The following is a 21,323-nucleotide window of genomic DNA, read 5'->3' as shown; positions in this document are numbered from 1 at the left end:
TGTGCTTATTAAGAATCATGATATCTGAGGAGGAACTACTTAAAAAATAGTGTTATTGCTGTTTGTGACGTTTTGACTTGCTTTTCTTCGGCTGGTGAGTTTCAAATCTATCGCTGTAGGCTTTAAACCAGAATCAACAGGTATTGGTTTGAAATTACCTATTACCAGAGATACTGCATTCAAAAAAGTAGGGGAGCTGATTTTTACTTGCCTTTTCAAGTCCGGGGTGTATTCTTTTGCAGAAGCAAAGAGGCAGTAAATGGTGCAGCTAAAGACATGGGGAAATAATTGATTAATAATAAAATTCCTAACTGTTACCTCATTTACTGTCCGCTGGATTAGTTAACACAAATTGGATATACTCTACATGCAAGTAGTTAATGGCAAAAATTAGAAACAAACTAACGAAAAAGCAGGCAAGCTTCAACTGCAAATAGCAAAGTGCTCCAGAAATAATTGTTTTAATGATCATATAATGAGCTATTTGCATAGCATTCCCATCAAATACACTGCTTGTTTGTTCCAAGTATGGGACAAGTTATTTTGTCAAGATGAGAAAATTACTTAAGAGGAAGCTGATGTGTGTTGAAGCTTACAATTATGCTGTTAAAATTTATTTCTGAAATGGGACTGGGACACTTAACTATTAATTTCTGGAGTTCAGGAAGATGTCTTTTTCAGTATGTGGGAACAGATATGTTGCATACTGTTAGTAGCTTTTCCCCACATTTTTTTCATATTACTTATGTGTGGATGTTCTGTTCTTGTTCCTTATGTTGAATTGCACATTATTATTTTTATTTTCAGTCATTCAGACTTGATGCAATATTTTTTCCCAGCTGCAAGTCTTTGGGTTTTTTAGGATGTTTATTTTTTTTAAAAAGTCTCTGGGAGAAATTTGGAGAGAGAGAGGAGGAGGAGAAGGGAATGGGGAACTGGGACATAAATAAGAAAATAAAACTCTTGACGCTGGGGCATCACTTCTCCACAAATATTACAAATAGGATCTAGGGAGCCATATTTCTTGCTTTATAGACTAATCTCAACAAGTCTAACAAAGTGCTGAAATTATCTCCTGAGTTCCTCATTTTTTATATATGTATGTGCGTGAGTTATATATATTTGGACTATATTACAAAGACACCCTGTGCAACAGTATCTGTAAATGTATAGTAATATGTTTGATATATCTTAACGTTGAATATAGTTTATTCATTTGTAAGGCTTATTGTCTGAAGGAAATACTCTCTTTAGAAATATTGTATTCTATTTCATATCAGAGGAGGCAGTTTCAGGCGATGCATAGCCAGAGGTTTAGAGTAGCAATTATGAGCACGATTAACTTAAAATATATTTTTTTCCCCTGATTAAATGTTTTACTGAATAGGGCTATCATTGGTCTGAGCAACATGGTAAAGTCACTGCCAGATTTGGGGCTAGGGATTCCCATCCTCCAAGTTTCAGTTCTGTGGCTTAGCTGAAGACCACCTTTTTCTGTCCCACATTATGTAGAACGGTATTTTTCACATGGGGAGGTGGAAGGGGGCTGCATCTAAGTCAGGTCACAAGGCTGGATAAATGCATTTGTTTATGTTTTGATGGGGCTTGGGAATCCACAGAGGACCCTGAAACCCAAATGTTTTGTCAGTGGGAAAAGCTTTGAGAAGTGTTGTCTCTCGGGTGCCTTTGGTATCCTAAGCTCCAGTGCCCTGAATTTCATTAGGAGCCACAGGCTTGCGCTTGCATTGGGCTAAGCACTCTGTAACTCAGGGGAGGAAACAGTGACATGAAGCAAACAAAATTAAAGCATGAAAGGAAATTCTTGTTGCAGTATGTAAATGACAGAGCTTCTAATAACTTCATGGAGCCACTTTGGGAAGTAAGATCTGAAACAAAGTCAAAATTCAAAGAATTTAGGAAGACGGTACATAATACTTAATTACACAGTAGATCAAACTGGTTCTAAAAGATGTATTAGGACAGTAATCATTTTTAAATGATAATTAAGTTCTTATGGTACCTAAGGGAGTTATTCCTCTTTCTCAAGTAAACATATATATTTTTATAATTGCCTACTTGACAAAGAGAGAGGTGTATAATACAAGCTTATTGGTTACAGGAAATCTCAAGAGTTGGAAATTGAATGTGATATTTCTATATAAAGCTGTATCTTGAGAGAGTAATATTCTCTTAAAACTTCTCCGAAGAACAGATAAATCTTTCTCCAAAACACATGGTGTAGCAATTTTCTCCTTAACCTTTAAAAACAAGCCTATAAAATTTAAAGTTACCATCTCATTTCTCTAGTACCTACAACAACCGCACTTTGGAAATGGGCTGTCAAATGTTAACTGTTAACCTGTCCTTATTTTTATTGTTTCTGTTTTTTCACAGTGATAATGGGCTAGAAAGTAGACCTAGATACAGAATTTTGTACCCTGATGCCACTGATATGCCTTAAGCTTGAACTACTTTTATTTTGGCTTGACTTGTTTATTTGCAAGAGAACTGAAACTTCTTGCATGCAATACTAAAGTGTAAGCATTGTCTAAATTACAGTATTGCATTTCTTAGGATTTGTGTCTACATCTTCAGTTGTTTTCAAATGTTTTTTTTTCTCTCTAGCTCTCGTTCCACTGTCAGTGATCGTTGCATCACTATTAATCTAGGTGTTTCAGAAATGTTATTTATAATGCCATTGGGCAACACAAAGGAAAGAATTAGTGACCCAACCAACAAAAGAAAAAACCCTTGCTCTTTCTAATTAACTGAATGACAGCTGTTGCCTGACATGAATAAGATTTTTTTCAAAGTTAATGAGATCTTTACAGCTGATTAAATCATGGGGAAAAACATGGTTATCTGTACCATAATAAAATTTCATTATTTGTTCAACTGATTATTACTGTAGCAGTGTTCATTGGCTGTAGAACAAGTCTCCCATCATTTCTTTTTCACAAACACATAGGGCATGTTAAAAAGTTTATTTGCATGGTTAACACAAGCATCAGCTGTGAATATAAATTTCTGTGTAACTGGCCACTTAGTATTTAGCTAATCATGCTTAAGAATATGAATGTCCCTGTATTTTAAGTTCACTGGCAAACTGACCCAGCTCATAAATATTAATGTTCACTCTGCTGGTCATTCTGTAAGTGATCACATCTATAAACATGATGATCTTGTCAGCATGCAGCAATGCGTGCTATTGTGGATGCTGGGCCCACCTTAATTTTACCGTTCTGATACTCGTTGTTGTCTTTTTCCCACAGAATCCCCTTGCAACATCCATTCCGAAAGGGAAAACTTTGTTAGCTTTTCTAAAAGACTCATCTACTTTTGTTGGCATCATTCTAGTCTTTCTTCTTGCAGTGTGGTGTGACTAATAGAAATACTACCTTTGTATACTTGCGTTTACTTTTCTATGGCTGGGAAGTATTGAAGATATTAAATATGCAAATAAACCAACAGTTATGGCATGTAAATAATGCACTGGGAAGAAGAGAGTGTAAGGAACTTAAAATTGCCAAGAAAGAGGATCGTGTTTCCTTAAATTTCCTTAAATCTTTGTTGATTTGTTAAACAAAATGTTACAACTTTCTACAACAATTTAGTTTCCTCTTTGTAGTCATTGCTACTTGTCTGAAGATGTAACTGAGTAATATCAAATATGTTTTTTCTTTGACAGCGACGATAGTATTAAATGAACTCAACTGGACGGCGGCACTGGATGATGTGTTCAAGCGGAACAGAGAAGAAGACCCCACCTTACTATGGCAGGTTTTTGGTAGTGCAACTGGCCTCGCCAGGTACTATCCAGGTAACTAAAGTCTTCTAAAAAACTGTCCTATGGTACTGAAATGCAATCACACATTTCCTTAAAAAAAATCTGGATGATTTACAAGCAATAAAAGATAAGCAAAGATAACTTTCTGTTATAGCTGGGCTTTCCGTATATGAGAAGTAACTCAAAATCTGTGAAGTTATTCTGGTATGAAGGGAGAAAAACTGGATATGCATTATATAGCTAGGTGCATCTTTTGTAGTAGGGGGAACAGTGGACAATGCTCTTTGAAAAGCTAAACATTTACATATTAATTTTGATTTTTTTCTGTGTGTTACATAAAGAAGCACTTGAATATTTGCCAGTGAGAATTTTTTTGACCTATGTAGTTTTAAAAATAGTGAATCAGTAGCTAAACAGACAATCTTGTGGTTAAAGTGAGTGAAAATACAACTGCACAATGCTGTATTTATGTCCTGCAGAATCCACGATCTCTGAAAGTTATATTTTTACCATTAGAGCTAAGGTCAATGAATACAACTTGATTATTTCAACCAGCATCTGTTCCACCTGTCAAAGCATCCCATTACTGAATCACAGCAATTAATTTAAATAGGTGTATATTTTAATGAATTTAGGCCATCCGTACCCTGAATTAATATATTTGACATGCACCACCAAATGGAAGGCTTGTTTGATGATGGGCATACTGCCTCCACTACTGCTGTTCTTGATAAGTGGTGTTGTTACCAGTGACAGAATAGTGTGACCACTAGGCACAAGCTAATTGTGTGCACTGCCTTCTATGTGTCTGACCCACAAATGGTTAAGGAAGAACTTTGGAATCTTTCTCTTCTGTTGATATATTTATGGTGTTTCTGAGGGTGAAGATGATTATTTTAAAGCTGTTAACCATATCATTAACACAATTGCTAACACTGGCAGAGAAGATGCCTTAGGCTAGTTTTTTAGGAAGAAATACTTCCTAGTACTTGAATGCTGTTTGTATTATTGGCTAGAGGCTGATGAAATAAGTACGGTGAGATGTTGCAGAAAAATAATATTGAAAATGCTAATTTCATATTTTATTTATTTCAAAGGTTTCTGTTTCTGTGAGATCTATTAGTACTATGTTTGAGGTCACCGTTTATCACCACTTATTATATAGTGATGTTTTCCAAGTGCTGAGAAAGAAGTGTTTCTAATACATTTCTGTGATAAAATCTGTATAATTCATTTTCAAGTGTAAAATTATCTTTTATATCACTGAAAAGTATATTCTTATATTTAGCTAACCTATGTACTTCAGTTATTTACCAACACAACACAGGAGCCTCAATCTTTATATGTTTGTCCTCAGAGCACATCTATAAAACAGGAAAAGGTTTTGTGGATATGTTGCCTGTACATACTCCATCTAAATACAAATTTGTAATTAGTATAAAACTGAGATCCTCAAACTTGCTGCTTAGTGGCTGTCTAGCCTTCAAGGACCTAACTTGCATTTAAATTTTAGTTACAAAGCAGACCATTTCCATATGTAATTACTGAAGGCTTAAGTTAGGTAGACCAACTTCTAATTTAAGTGATTTAACTTTGTTTGAATTCATTAGAAAGTGGGAAAATATGTGCTTTAGTAAGTATGAGGAGATGACTGCATCACCAGGCAGCCAAAATACCTCAAAAATCAGATCCCAAGTTCATTTGCTCAAACTCCCATGGCAAAATATCTGTCATGACAGAACTGCAAAAGAAGGTGCTGAGCAAAAATAGTGCAGTTCATTACATTATTTTTTTTTACTTTGAAAAAGATGTCTGCATAGCGTAACAAGGAATCTGGTTGTGCATAATATATAGCAGTAGCTACAATATAGTATTCTTTTATTTGTGCAGATACAATCAAGATATAAATGACATGGTCCTGCTTCCACCCAGTAATAATAAAGTACTCATTTCAACTGAGAAAGGGTTGGGGGTGACACAAAACAGTAGTTGCATGAACATTTAATACAACTGAACAAAAACATTGTTTCTAGGTTAATACCAGTATAACTGGCAAAAAGGATGAGATGTGTGGTTTTGTCCTATATGTTTATATTAGTCACTGTAGTACAAAGGAAATGTTTTATAGTATTTAGTCTGCTGTTGCTTCTGAAAAATAATGGCCTATATTCAGGCAACCTATTATGAGCTCTCAAATGCACAAAGCGTCTATTCTCATATAGGCAATTCAGACCAGTTGCTTGCTTGTAGACCTTGGTTCACAGACATGTAAGGAGCCAAGGTCAGGCAGGCATCAGGCTGATGTCTGTGTCCCCATCTCATACGCTCTCCTCCTTAAGTGCTCTGAATGTGTTTGGCGTGAGTAGAGTCCTGATCTAACTGCAGTCAAATGGCGGTTATCATTACATTGAGTAGGACTAGGATTTTCACTCCATATTATCAGGGTCCCCACAATCTTAAAAAAATCCCCCCTTCCCCAAAATAAAAGACATGCGAGGCACATAATGTAGGTTTGGATACTCCTGCTATTCTAGCAATACTCAGCCAAGTGGACCCAGGAAATAGTCTTAAGGCCACATCGTGAAGACCTGGATATAATGACAGAGAAGTGAGTATTTGAGAAATATATTTGACAAAAAGATCTATCACATTTGCAAGGTACTGAAATGGATTTTCAGAGGGAGGGTTATCAAAATTACTCCTGCACAAGGTTTTCCCATTGAAAGAAACTGGAGGCAACTGGAGGCTGTTACGAAACTGCCCGCTTCCTCCAAGGATGTTGCAGATAGGTGTAGTGTTGTATGTCATTTAGACAGTGGTCACTATTATTGTCTTTAACCAGTTAAGTATGATTCCTTGGTGTATCCTAACTGGGTAATTCCCCTTTACACACACACAGAATAAGGTGGAGCAGTCTGATGGTGATCTTAAGTTGTAAGTGTGTTTTTCTGTTCCTCTTTTCCTTCCCACTTCAAGTTTACAGCTTAAATTGATAAGGCTTTGATTAAGTCTTTGTGTATGTTTGTCCATCTTTATCTTTTTCTTACTTTGCTAAGACCTATCTGACACACACAGATGTTCTGAAAATGAAATCAAGTTTCATATAGTTGAATGGATGCTTTTCATATATACTTTTTGTAAATGATTTTATTATATTGTAAAAATTTGCTTCATTAAATTGGCCTTAGGTAAGCCTGCTGCAAAAAGATGATTTTCTCCATAGTGATGATATTTGTGAAGGATTTGGACTTATCAAAAATCAAAAGTAAAATAAAGCTGTTTGAATTATTAGCTGCAATATATCCACTGTCTTGTCTCTCCAGAAAATCGATCTTTAGGCACCTCTGAGCTATAGAGGATGTCTTCAATCGCAGGGTTCTTGAACTAATGTTTTTATCTGATAATATCCCACTTCCTTGAGTAATGGGTTGGTATATCACTTCTGTCCTAATAGGCTCTTAGGCTGTCCTTATCACCATGGTAACCAATAGCATTAAGGGATCATTCTGTGAGTGACTCTGTGGGTGGAGAGTATGTGTGAAATATTAGATTATTTTCCTATTAGATGTATCCTGTTGTTTCCTCTGTGCATGCTGTAGTCACTTTTGGGCAGTCCTCTAGCATCACAGACTGGATCTTTTATAATTTTCAGCAGTGCTTTGTCTGACTCTTAGGTGCGTTTACTCTTTTCTCTATAACAGTGGAACAAGGTTGAGACACACAGTATTTAGACCAGTCCCTTTTCTCAGACTTTTTTCTTCATAGACTATAGCAAGTGGTATTAGACTTAAATTGTATATTAATTAGATGCAGCAGAATGAGAATGGGAAGCTCCCTCTTTACATAAAATAGATAGCATCTGGATTTATTTGTTTATTAGTATCAGATAGAGGAAGTAATAGAAACAAAGTTTTCACTTCCTTTATTGTTATGTTGTAATTAGTCCATCAAATATTTGTTATGCCAAATGTCATTTTTATTTAGGAGAAAGCCACATTCTATGTGAGATGTTATCTTGGGGGGCTTTTTGGTGTTTTATTTGTTTTATTTCTTTATTTATTTATTGGAGAAGAAGAATGTATGTAATACAGGCAAGCCAGATTTAGAAAGATACATATGTAGATAGATGGTCACAGATATATAAGAAAGTTAGGTATTAGAAAGATATATGGAAACACAGATCTATCTGTCTTTCCATATATCTGCAGTGACAGCAGAATCACTGCCAGGGGGACTGTACAGCAGGGATGTGTACAGCAGCTTCCTATCTTTACCTTACAACATGCCCCAATAGAAACATTAAAACTTGCATTGAGATCCACTTCTCCCATTATGAATTAATAGATTACTTGCTTCATTTTGTTTATTAACTATTTTTTCCCTAGAAGATACTCAGCATGGCTTTCATTCTGAAATATCAAGATAGAAATGACAGAGAAGAATCCACAGTGCAGGATACGTATCTCCATGGGCCTTAAGCCTTATTTTCCAAATTTTTCAATTAGAGCCTTAATCAGCTTGATAGACTCACCTTATACTAAGCTTTTCCTTCATCTAATTGCTTAACAAAGTGTGTCTTGACTAAAATAATTTTATAAATTAGTGAGAGCACTTAGTGTCAGCACTTCTGTTAGTTTCAACAGCAACATACTTGTGAAAAGAAATGCTATTCTCTCTTTTTCCTCTGTTAGCACTGTCTCATCATTCCCTGAGAACCACTGACTTCATCCTCATAATAGGTAGTTACAAAATACTTCAAGAACGTTTTACGTGAATTTCTGATGCATAGATGTTCCACCGTTAATGAAAAAAATACATTTTTTTTGCATAGCTTTTATCTATGTGGTGTTAGAGTGATGATGGTTGACTGTAGTGCATTGCACCATTACTTTAATAAACCTTGATTATTGTGCTGGCTGGAGAATCATATTAGGGAACATTTAAACAATCTGGACATACACAGTCTATGGGACCTGATGGGATGCACCTGTGACTGCTGGGGGAGCTGGCTGATGTCACTGCAAGGTCACTCTCAATTATCTTTGAAAGGTCATGGTGATCAGGAGAGGTTCCTGAGGACTGGAAGAAAGCAAATGTCACCACTATCTTCAAAAAGGGCAAGAAGGAGGATCCAGAGAACTGCAGGCCAGTCAGCCTCACCTTGATCCCCAGGAAGGTGATGGAGCAACTGATCCTGGAAACAATTTCCAAACGTATTAATGACAAAAAGGTGATTGGGAATAGTCAGCATAGATTTATGAAGGGGAAATCATGCCTGACCAACCTGATAGCCTTCTACAGGAAGATGAGAGGCTCTGTGGATGAGGGGAGAGCTGTGGATGTTTATTTTGACTTCAGTAAGTAATCCTGACTTCCATAATGGCCTTGTAGGCAAACTTAAGTATGGACTAGATAAGTGGTCAGTGAGGTGGATTGGAAACTGGATGTGCTGCTGGGTTCACGGGGTTGTGAACAGCAGTGCAAAGTCCATCTGGAGGCCAGTCACTGGTCAAGAGTTGATGCTGAGGTCAATGCTTTTCAACATCTTACTAATGACCTGGATGATGGGACCAAGTGCACCCTCAGCAAGTTTGCAGATGATACCATACTGGGAGGAGTGACTGATACACCAGGTTCAGAGAGACCTCAACAGGCTGGAGAAATGGGCCGACAGGAACCTCATGACTTTCAGCAAAGGGAAATGCCAAGTCCTGCACCTGGAGAGGAGTAACCCCTTGCACCAGTACAGCCTGGGGGCTGACCAACTGGAGAGCAGATTTGCAGAAAAGGACCTGGAGATCCTGGTGGACAACAGGTTGCGCTAGCAATGTGCCATAGGGGCAAAGGTCCACAACGTCCTTGACTGTACTAGGCAAAGCGTTGCGAGCAATTCAAGGGAGGTGGTCCTTCCCCTCTGCTCAGCCCTGGTGAGACAACATCTGGAGTGCTGTGTGCAGTTTTGGGCTCCCCAGTGCAAGAAGCACATGGATATGCTGGGGTGAGTCCAGTGAAGGGCCACAAAGATGATGAAAGAACAGGAGCATCTCTCATATGAAGAGAGGCTGAAAGAGATGAGATTCTTCATCCTGGAGATGAGAAGATTCAGGAGGCTCTTATCAGTGTGTATAAACATCTAAGAAGAACAGGGAGAAAAGAGGATGGAGCCAGAATCTTCTCAGTGGTATCACAAGAGGCAGTGGGCACAAACTGAATTACAAGAAATTCCATTTAAACAGAAGCAAAAGCTTTTTTTTTTTTTTTTTCCTATGAAAACACTGGAACAGGATTGCCCAGAGAGGCTGTGAAGTCTCCATCCTTGAAGATATTCAAACCTCAATCAGCTGCATGCTGCAGCTCCACACATCAGCCCGACAAGCCCACAGTGAGGAGGCAGCTCTGAGGGCAAGCCAGGAGGTCCAACCTGTGGGTCAGGGCCAGCAGAATGCAAGGCTCAGACGTGCAAACAGCATAGCTCAGGCAAGGAGCAAGGGCCTGGGCTTAAATGCAGCTCCCAAGTCCAGGGGCAGAAGCCTCCATGAGGTTTCTCACAGTTTTTTCTCCCTTTCCTCTCCCCACAGCAGTCTGATCCAGGTGACACGGCTGAGCCATGTAAACCTGCCCTGAATGCAGGCACCAGACCCCTGGGAGGCTGCAGAGCCTGCTGCTGCACGGAGGGATCTGACAGCTTCATATTTAAGGAACAGACTGATTTCATAATCCGCAGAAACAAGCAGATTTGTGTGGGACTACAATTTGTTCCTCAATCTCTTATGTTTTCCTCTCATTATTACCCTCTTGCTCAGGCTGGGAAATGTTTGCTGATATAAAGAAGCAACAGACCACTTCCTTCCCCACAGTAGCTAGTTGCATTGGCTGGCTTAATGAAGGAAAACTCTATACATTTTTTTTTGTCCCTTTCATCCACCCATGCGGAAACCAGGTAACAGCCATGGAGTGGCTGTTGTTTGCAGTCTATTTGAAAATTGATATATCTGATCTAATGAAGTTAGCCTGCAAGTACTTATGATTCTGCATAATGGTAATGTTCTCTTCAAGTCACAACTGACCATTTCATCTGTCATTAAACATATAGCAACTACTAACTTATTTAAAAATGTGAAGCATTGCAGGTTCAATATGAAATATATGGTTCTCCAGAGGTTATGTTAGATATTTTCTGAATATTTCATCCAAATGTTACGACATCAAATAATTCTAACAGCAACATTCTTGCTAAAATATGTGAAGGTAACAGAGTGACTGGTGAGATTGTCAAGCCATTAAAATCAACTGGCTCGGACATTTTAAGTGATTTTTTTCACAGCCAAATTCAATGCCTTGGTCTAACAAGCGTATCATTTTCAGAGCTGTTTTTGCTCATAGGCTTGGCCTTATAGACAGCACATGCAGCATTCTTTGTGACCAATATTCTGTTAAATATTGAAATTCTGAAAATACTCTGTTGAATATTTTCATGAAGCCACATGGGAGGGATTTATGTAGTTTAAATTTTTGTTAGAAAGTTTAGCTTCATATCAAGAAGATTCAATGCTGTGGATGAAATCAGAGTCAGTAAAATTAAGTTCAAGCTGCATTGAAAATGGTAACAAAGAAATGACTAAAAATATGAGCCGTTCTAAATATCCATGTGGCAGAATGTAACCAAAATCAGAAAAAAAAGACTGATATTTTGTTTACATCAACAAGTTTGATGTGAACTTGTTGACACCAGACACAGACTTAAAGGAATTTAGTGAATGTGTATTGCATTCTCTGAGATATAATATTTGGTTATTGTTGGTCCTGTCCAACTTGCAGCCACAGGGACCTTGAGGTCTTTATGCTGCACTACTCGCCAGTGTATGCTTGGAGGCTAAGTTTGAGTCATTTCCGACAAAAAGGATATCTCACTTTATAGGGTGACATTTTGGGGAACAAGTTATAGGCTGCTTATTTTCCTCTCTTTAACAGGCAATCACAATGAACTCTTCCAAACATCTCCCACACATCCCTTGTGCAATAGGACTCCTCCTATTTCTTAACATTCAGTTTGTAAGCAGAATTTTAGCTGAGCTGTTTGCAGAAGGCGATTTAGTCTGGGACACCTTTATAACTTCTTTTCTTTCCTGTTTGTGGTTGTCTGAGGGCTCAGTATCCTTGAATGTATTTGTTAGATTCTGGTGTCTTTACGAAACCTGCCAAGTTTCAAAATATTTGTAAAAGCTTCCAGTCTTCGTCCTGCAAATGAACAGTTTTCCATTAGTTACTTATAACTCAAGAGTAAGACTTAGTTTTTACCAGTGCCATGAATGAAAGCAGAGATGGAAAGAATGTCATTTTTTTTTAAGCAAACCTTGTTGAAATTTGATATTGTGAGATTTTGAAAGGCAGATTGTTGGAAACAATAAAAAAGTCAAAAGAGTTTTATTAGGAACACTGTGAGCCACCAAGCTAAAAATGTGTGTTCCCTGGGAGACAAAGCACAAAAAATAAGTTTTGAAGCACCTTCTCAGTAGTACTGTTCTTGATGCTTTCTTGAGGACTGAAGTAGAAAAATAGATGCTGACTGCCTGCAAGTTTGTTGCAGGGCATAAGCCTGCAGTAATATCTTTCAATTCTGTTCAACTGTTAAGTAAATACAATTAATGAAATAGAGAGGAGAAAATAATAAATTTGTATTAAGTACCTTTAATTTTAACAAAGGATATTTGGAATTTTTAAAAAATGTAGTTACCATTTTTTCTCCATTAATTTTACCCAAATCATTCTTTTCCTATGAATTACAGTGTCAGAACCCCATTTTTTTTATGGTATTGCAGGAATATTTTTGTTTCATATGGAATGCCATGCATACATTGATTAGCCCTTTGATGGCTGACACTGTTGCACAGGATTTTACCATCCCACCCACAAAACTGCAACTAAAGAGTTTTCAAACATGAGAAAGTAAGTTTTGAGTTTCTTCTTCTTCTAGTTCTAGAAACTGGTATTTGGAGAGAATATAGCTTTTAAGATGGCACTTGCTTAATCCTGACATAGGGTTTGACTAGTTCTTGATGCAAAAATAGAACCAGAAACGTGGCAACATTTTAGTAAAATCATCAAAATTGCCAATTAATTCCAATCCAAATTGAACTTGCAAAGATGTAAAATTGGAAGTATCTCAACACAATGTTTTAATATTCGAAGCTTTCACTTCCGGAGTGCTTTAAAAGAACAGGAGACAAAGAGGCAGACTGAAATAATGGTAAAGGAGGAGCAGCCCATGATTTGTTCTTCCTGCACTGCAACTGGGCTACTACCATGATGCGGAAAACGCAGCAGTGGATCTATCTGCTGCCTTTGTACCACCACGGGAGAAGTGATTCTGCCATACATCAGTCTCTTGGTCTTCACTGCCCATGTTGCCCTACTCCAGTACTGTCAGAGCCGCCCAGCATCAGAGGAGGGACGTGAAGCCTTGAGGATGGACAAGGCAATAGACCTCCTGCCTGGCTTGGAGTTGGGCAACCATGGGAGGCAACCCTGGGATAATAGGTATCTTTTTCACTCACAGCTGTTGTTTTCCAGAGGGTAAGATTCATCCCATCAAATGGGATGGCTCAATTTTAGCCATTTAAAATTAAGGTATGTTTGGGCTCTCTGTAGGCATCAAAGGAATATGTTTATCCTCAGATGATACGATCGTCCAGGTAGGCACCTGCCTAAAATAGATGAAATGGATGAATACTCTGGAAGGGTATATCTCACTCATCAGATATGGACTATCTAATACAGAATACCTGATGCAGATTAACTTTTTAAAAGGTAAAACTAACTGAGAAAAATCCCTAATATAGTTCAAGGTTTGGTTTTCTTTTATAAGGTTGTTTCCAAAGCTATTTTGCTTATATGGCAGAAGTCCATGCAAAATTTTAACTTTTTCCTTTCTTTTAATCTTGAATTAGGTTGTCACAAACAGGAAATGGTGGGTTTAAGCCCACCTTCTTTTCCTTCTGTAATCAGTTCCCTGGGGGCTGGTACATGCAGACTGTACGTAGACAGAAAGGTGCTTCTGTGTAGGTCAGACTACAGATTAAATTTATGATTAACCAGAGAGGTGTGGACAGATTTGATACCCCCAAATAAATTAATTCAATTAAAATAGTTTAATATAGTTTGACAGATGTTAAATTACTTACATTTTGTGAGGCATCTATCTAGCTAATTCTACTGCTAGGTTTTAGGAAACAGCTGTTTGAAAGAACGATTTATGATCAAATTTTTGGCAGGCTACTTGGAGGTGTAGGTGCAAACCAACCAGTTCCTCTTTTAATCTTGAAATCCTTCTTAAAATTACAGAGCTAATGGGGATTATAATTTTTAATCAATTCTTTATTATAAGCCTGCAATGGAAAGCACATTATTTTCACTTTAGTAATTACTCATTAAACAGATTTAAAAAAACACTTCGTGTTTTTGTGACTTTTGCCAGAGACCATATTAATCATTTCCTCACCTCTCCCTTTATTTTGTTTTGTAAGCATAAGATCCTTAATGAAGGATGTATTTTGTTTTGGACTGCAGACAGCCTAACCAGTGCATTTATTTGCAGCTAAATATGATATAGAATCTTTCTAGACATAGCAATAAATATGCTTAAGAAAACTTGGCTGCAAAGACTTACTAGAGTAAAAAACCTCACTCTTGATTTAGATTAATGTTTAGTATGAAACACTATTTGGTCAGCAACACCAGGTCTATTCTCTCAGGGCATATATGAAATAATATTTGCCACAATGTAATACTAGAAAGGGTATTCCTGAAATGAGTAGTCTCAGATTCCAGTTAGTAGGTTTTATTTAGCAATAACATTAACATGGTGACATATGAATAGATTCAGTATCCTTTGAGGAGAATTGTTGATCGTGTCGCAATGTGTCAGAGTATTTGCAGTATTAGGAGAGCGTTATGCCTGCAGCAGCATGCAGAGGATGGCAGTGTGACATGCCAGGTCAAGACCAGAAAAGTTGAGGCATTCGCTAACAAAAATAAAACTGAAAAAGAAGTACTGGCCTGTCCCAAATGTTCCAGATCCTTGAATCTTCACACCTCCTCCGGAGATGTAACAAGGGGCTGTGGGAACTTAAACTTACTCCTCCCCAGGCAATGCCTCTGGCAGCTCCCGCTCTCGCCGGCTGTGGCACAGCTCTGTGACTTCTCTCTGGTTTCTTCAAATGGGAAAAATCAGCCTCCGGCCTGCAGCTCCATGGCCTTCTCTTCTCACATAACCCAGATGGACATATGTGTCCTCATCATTTCACCGCACCCGTGTTAGAGAAGGAGGCAGAGGCGGGGAGGGGGAAGGGAACAGGTAGAGGAGGGCTTTGTTTGAGTTCAGCCCTGCTTCATACAGCTGCAGGAAAGCCAGTAAAATGTGACGTGCTGCAGTATCAACTTCCTCGGTGAATGTTAGGAGCTTTGTACTCATGAGGAAAGATAGTATATTCTTGCCAGTAAGTTCCTAAAGAGACCGAATCTTTACCAGACCTTCAGGTGAACTAGACACGAAGCAGCATTTCAAGATGTGGGTGATCCTGTTATTTATGGAGATACAACTCTGTTTATGTGAAAAGTGTTGAATTAAAATAGCTAGGTAGCTGTAGAGTTTAGGTCCTTCCTTAGCTAAATAAATAGATACTGAACAAGACTGCAGTTTTAGAACTAGGTGTCTGCATAGTAGACTTAATTCTTACTTTAAGCACATATGACTTAATCACGCATAGAGATCTGTCTTAAGCTCATCTGCCTCCTCATCTCTACAGGTATGTCTGTATTAGTAAACAGAACAAGCCAGAGTTTTATTAGCATTCTTCCAGACTTCTTACTAACTACATGCCTAATCATTTTTTTAGTTATACTCTTCAGCATTTTCCTCAAGTTGACAACTCCCTAAGGCCTGTTTAAGTGCTTAGCTACCTGTACTGGTGGGCCCAGTCCCATTTGGTAGTGGTACCTCACTTGTGTATAAGCACTGTTTTCTGATCTTTCTCAGGAGATCTCAAAGCATGTTATAAAAGTAGTAAAAATATCATTGTCCTTATTTAGGCAGATAAAGAAATAGCAGTAGAGAGATAAAATGACTTCCTCAGTGTTACTCTGCAGGATAGGGATTCCAGCCTGAAATATGAATAGACAGTGAGTTTTTTAAGACTCAGAGTTTTTGAAGACTCAGATTATATTCATTAAGTCATATTTAAATTCATGAAATGGTTTATATATTTAAACATCAGCATGTGTGCTAATCTTCTCAGGATCTTTGTAATAGTGGGAACAGAAGGTCATGATCAGAATTGTTGCATTCTGTTCCTTTTTTACTGTAGACTAGCCTTGAATTTAGCCTTACTTTGTTTATCTATCTAGTAAGTGTAATATGATGGGATCTTTACATTCTGTACATTCCTCATGCCCGTACTTTACTAGGATATTTGGCTCCTCCTGTGAATTTAGAGCTTACTAGATACTAAATGGAGAAATGCACAGGTAAGGAAAAGAGAACACTGAAGCTGATTATCCAGAAGAATACTTTTGCTCATAAAGTCTTCTGAAATCCTTTGATTAAATATAGATAGAGAAGAGCTAGTATTATCTCATTCCCTTAATCAAAAATAAATAAATAAAAATCTTAAACATCTTTCCAGATGTCAGCAAAGCAGGTTTCACTCAACTGCTGGAGCATTCCCTGCTTAGACGAACTAATAGCTTTAAAAATCAATTTCTAATAAAATAAAATGGTGTCTCTCCAAATGAAGGACTTGCTGTGCACAGCTGCTCTTGTGTTTACTGTTAATGCCAAGCAATAGTATTGCTGCCATGATATTGAACTCTCCAAAGAAAGTCATTACTGAAGCAGATAAGAGACTAGAAAGCCTAAAAAATCCATACAAAATGAATCAAAAGCTTTGAAAAAACTAAGAACTTCACTTTTTTTCAAAAGGTTTTCTGATTATTTTCATAGCTGATAGTTCCTGTTAAACATTCAAAGGAGACTTTAGTGTACAAAGAAAAAAAAAAAACAACTTTCCAAGTAATTTAGCTTATAAATTCTTAATTAGTGCAATTAGCACAAAGTTGGACATTTATTCTTTTTGCATTGAAATAAGTCTCTTTAAGCATTATTCACTTTTTCTTTTCTTGACATCTTAGAAGAAAGGGCATGATCTGCACTGCTTATGATCTTACTATAATCATTATATGATTATAGTCTTACAACATATTTAGTTGGGCTTCATTTCTTGAAAGCTGTTGTGCTGAATTTTGTAGTTGTGCAAGCAGATGCCTCAGTCACAGTATTATATGTTATTTCTAGTGAGTTAGTGGACACCGCAGCCAGCATTTGAAGTTTATACCATCTCTGAGTCTTTGTGACACAAATTGAAATCTCCAGAATTTGCACTTATGGGAAAACAAAAAAAACACTATCTTGTTGCTTTCATACCTGTTCTCCTCAAGCTCTAAGGATACTCCAGCCCTCTTTGGGAGAATAGTTAGTTCAGGTGAAACAAATGCAAGCAAAATATTTATGGAGGATAAAATTCAGTTTATACATTCAGAGGCAGAAATACTTGACTGTGAACTGAGATAACACAAAGACATTTGAGGGGCTAATTTTATGTTGCAGCGTGCAGTATGTGTCACATATTCAAATTGCTTTCCTTTCTTTTGGTGTATATCAGGTCTGTATGTTAGGACATTTAGTAATGGATTTGGGATCCTGGTAATAGAATGGAAACATACAGCCTCTTCTCATAAAAAATGCATTTGTAGACTGACTGGGATTAAAATATAGCCCAGTAGCCTGTTGCCCGTAACATGGGCAATGCATTCTGAAAAACCTCTCTGGGATGACTATGCTCTCTTTTCTGCATAGCGAAGGTGCTATAAAAATTATAGATGACTTTGCACAGACCTCTCTTTTCTTAGATAGATTTTACCTGAAGATAATTTGAGCTCTCGGCAATTTTAAGTCATTGTCTGAATAAAATACTTGAGAAGTAGTTGCATACAGTCTCTACTGAACAACTTCTGTGTCAGCATGCAATTGGCCAGGATGAGTCTCTGTTCTGGGGGGAATAGTACCTATCAAATATTCATCCAACAGTCATCTTTATGAAACAAGTAACTTGTGTCTTGGGTATAGCAGTGCAAAGCGCTTCATGATGATTAATATTATTGGCTATTAAAGTTACGTCTATTTATTGTTTTTATTTACCATGTCTCATCACTTTTCATCTTTTATTGAAAAATAACTGGGTAATTCTACAAAGCTGCTGCTGCCACACCAAACTTCACTACTTCCTTCAGAACAGTAAGCTGAGGAATAAGGCATTTCCCAGGCAGTGTGGGCTATCACATACTTAAATGCAAATTTGTTCACATGAATTTTCTAAAAGATTAGAAGAAATATTAAAATGAAAACAGGTGCAAAGGATAAACTGCAGGTTGCACCTCAAACTTTGTTCCATCTGAGGAAGACTTTGCTGCATCTGGCACTGGGAACTAAGTTGCCTATATTTATAGATATTTTGAATATACATATAATTTTTTTTTTCTTGAAAGAAAACAAGATAAAATTCAACTTTAACAAATATGTTTGCCTGACCCAGTAAATGCTGTATTGATGTGATTACCTAGTCACTCTTCTGTGATGGAAAGATAATGAAGTTTGAGTCAGAATAAGATGTATTTGCTAAGTGGGATGGGTGTAGCAGGTGGATAGCGATGCTTATCTGAAGATTTCTATTCTGTGTACACTTTTCACTCAAGCAGTCAAGGCCCCAGACCGTCTGGGGCAATTTAGACCTGCACCATTGGCCCAGTGGAGCAGGATGGTCACTCTGAGGGCTGGATGTGTCCTGGCTGGCGACCAGCTTACACCTCAGGCTCAGGTTTTGGCACTGTGTCACGTCTGGGTATGGCCCTCTCTGCTTGATTTCATGATTTCACTGGGGGTTTTTTGCTTTTTGTAATTAAATGGTTGACAATGGCATTGCTAGTCACCTAACTCCAGGCCAACCTCTGCTGCTGTCAGCTTCTGGCCTCTTTCTCCAGGTGCGTTAGAAAGATGTAAAGCTGTTCATAGTTCGTCTGTGCCTCTTTGTTTCCTTCCAGCTCATTCCTAAACCAGTGGAGCAGGGCAGATGTGCTCCAGGTCCCACTGAGCAGGGTTATCCATGCCGCCGTGTTTTCCCAGCACATGCCAGCATCATCTAATGAATTAGAAATGTGCAGATGTAGTCAAGGTCTCGCTTACCTGAGCAGTACTTTCATTTAGGCTTCACCCGGTGACAACATAAACTGTCTGTGTGTGTGATCAACAACCAGAGGATTTCCACCCTACACGGGCAGAAGTAAAAAAGTAGCATAACTTCCTCTTGCTTGAAATATAGCCAGACCTACATCTCCATAAGGCAAAGAGCAGAAGGGGTATCAAGCCAAATGAATAATTTATAAAATATCAAATCTAAACATATGCCAAACAGGAAAATCATCAAAGAAAAACATGACTAAAGCATAATGTATGCAACAGAGAACTGTGTAACACTGACATAATTCAAAGATAATCGTATGCCACAGTGAAACGCACACTGGAGCTGACATCTTCAAGAAAGCCTGTGAGCCAAATTCCAAGGCATCTGAATAAAATGCGTGTTTTAAACAATAGGTTATATAAGTATGAACGTAAATCTCAAAATCATTGATCTTCAATTTTACTTTTTTAGGAAAATTTGTTACCTTTTTTTGTGTATTTCATGTTTACTTTCATCTCTGGCCATATAGTGGCCTTAGTCAGTAGCCAGTTTCCCCAGATGGCTTTAGTGGGTGTTCTATATACAGACTAATGGCAATGCATGTTTTCCAGAGGTGAACATCTAATCACTTTCTGTATTATTATAAATCTGTAATTAATTATTTTTGCATTGAGAGCATTTGTCATCTTTTAAAATTGATAAAACATGAAATCAGGGTAAGTTAAAATTAGATCATTGGAGATCAAATGTCCTATGAGAATTTTAGTTTCCCAGTAATGGTGATTTCAGTAATATCCTTAAATAATCAGAATGTATCCAAAACAAGTGAATAGATTTGAGACCATTCAAAGCCATCTAAAATTAAAGTGCAAATCCAGGGAGATAGCTTAGGATGAGTGAATAGTTTAAATTTAGTCATGTTGATTCTTGAGGATGAAGTGGGATTTCAGCACTTCCTTGGTGTGAATGAAATCTTAGATAGTAAGTGCTGAGTCCTTATTTGTTCAGTCATGCAGACACTTGCCACCAGATTATATTTACTGTTGTAGAAAACATCATAAAAATCAATAGAACTACTTGTGTCAGTAAACATTACTTTTCTTAATTAGTGTTTGCATGATCCAGCACCAATTAATATCTCATGAAAATTTCCACAGTCACAGTGTAAATGCAGTAAATTTTGCTCCCATGGAAACTCCAGTATGCAGGTGCTTGTTATGTTTGTCTAAATTGAAGATAATGTATTAATTACAAAAAACTTCATCTTGACATGTGGGACAGAAAATTATTCCAAAACAGCTGTTTTAAAGGAGTGTAAAAAAATAATGTTGTTAAAGACCTTCTCCAAAACTCTCTGAAGCTGAGGACAGTCTTCCCATGCCTTTGCATATTAAAAAGGGACACACAAGTTAAAGAGAAGTTGTAGAATTTAACCGTTGTGTTCACCATTCAGTCTAACTCACAAAATGAAAAATTGCAAATTGTCATTTACACTAATCTGAAAAAGTCATAGGTAGGCAATTAGTACTGTGCTGGATGTTTTTTCTTTTTTTTCACAATTTATTTTGTGATCCTTTAGAAAGGTATGATTGGGTCATTCTAATAGTTCACAGTATAATCGATCAAGCTCTGGGACTGTCTTCCCTACCAATGTGATATTTAGCTCACTAATATAGATATAGCCAGAAGGGATAGTTTGGACTTGTTGCAATCCAAGAAGCTATTGAATCTCAAGACTGAGTTGCTTGATTCTTCAAGGGAAGGATCTGCTCTGAAGAGTGTGTCAGAAAGGGGATTTGTTTTCAGGTCTTTCATTTTGCTCTGTCCCATCCAGCAGTTTTGAGTAAAAGAATATAAAAAATATAAAAATATATGTTTTTCCAGTTTGTATTCCAGTAAAAACTAGCTTTTGCTATTCTGAGCCTTTTGGTGCTTTTTGGAAACATTAGGAAAGGTGTCAGGCATCTCAAAGTTTATTATTTTGGATTTCCTCACAAATTTAAGTTAATATTCATTTTACCACTTCATGTTTCTGAAAGATTTGACACATTATATTTGGTTTAAATGACCTGATTCTGATGTGTATTCTATGTGTGTAACTGGTGTTGACCTCAGGGATATTAAGTGCCTACCTGTCAGCTGTTATTAAGTCAGTATACATTTATATTTCTCATATTGTCCGCTCTTACTCAGACAAAATGTTATCTTAGCCTGCATTTCTGTAAGTTCAGAATTTAGAAACGTCA

General features: G+C 37.4%; 1 protein-coding gene across 2 annotated transcripts in view; it reads left to right on the top strand.

Annotated features, from left to right (window-relative positions):
- The window catches only part of CACNA2D1 (calcium voltage-gated channel auxiliary subunit alpha2delta 1), a 421,781-nt gene that overhangs the window by 291,271 nt on the left and 109,187 nt on the right, over window positions 1-21,323 (top strand). For both annotated transcript variants that reach the window (XM_013944009.2, XM_067316841.1), the window contains one exon: window positions 3,689-3,820. In XM_013944009.2, coding sequence (XP_013799463.2) covers window positions 3,689-3,820 — 132 coding nt within the window. The remainder of the gene's footprint in view (window positions 1-3,688; window positions 3,821-21,323) is intronic.

The sequence above is a fragment of the Apteryx mantelli genome, chromosome 1, assembly GCF_036417845.1.
Source record: "Apteryx mantelli isolate bAptMan1 chromosome 1, bAptMan1.hap1, whole genome shotgun sequence".
Taxonomy (NCBI): Eukaryota; Metazoa; Chordata; class Aves; order Apterygiformes; family Apterygidae; genus Apteryx; species Apteryx mantelli.
The sequence above is the reverse complement of the archived record's forward strand: the minus strand, read 5'-3'. Positions and strand labels throughout refer to the sequence as shown.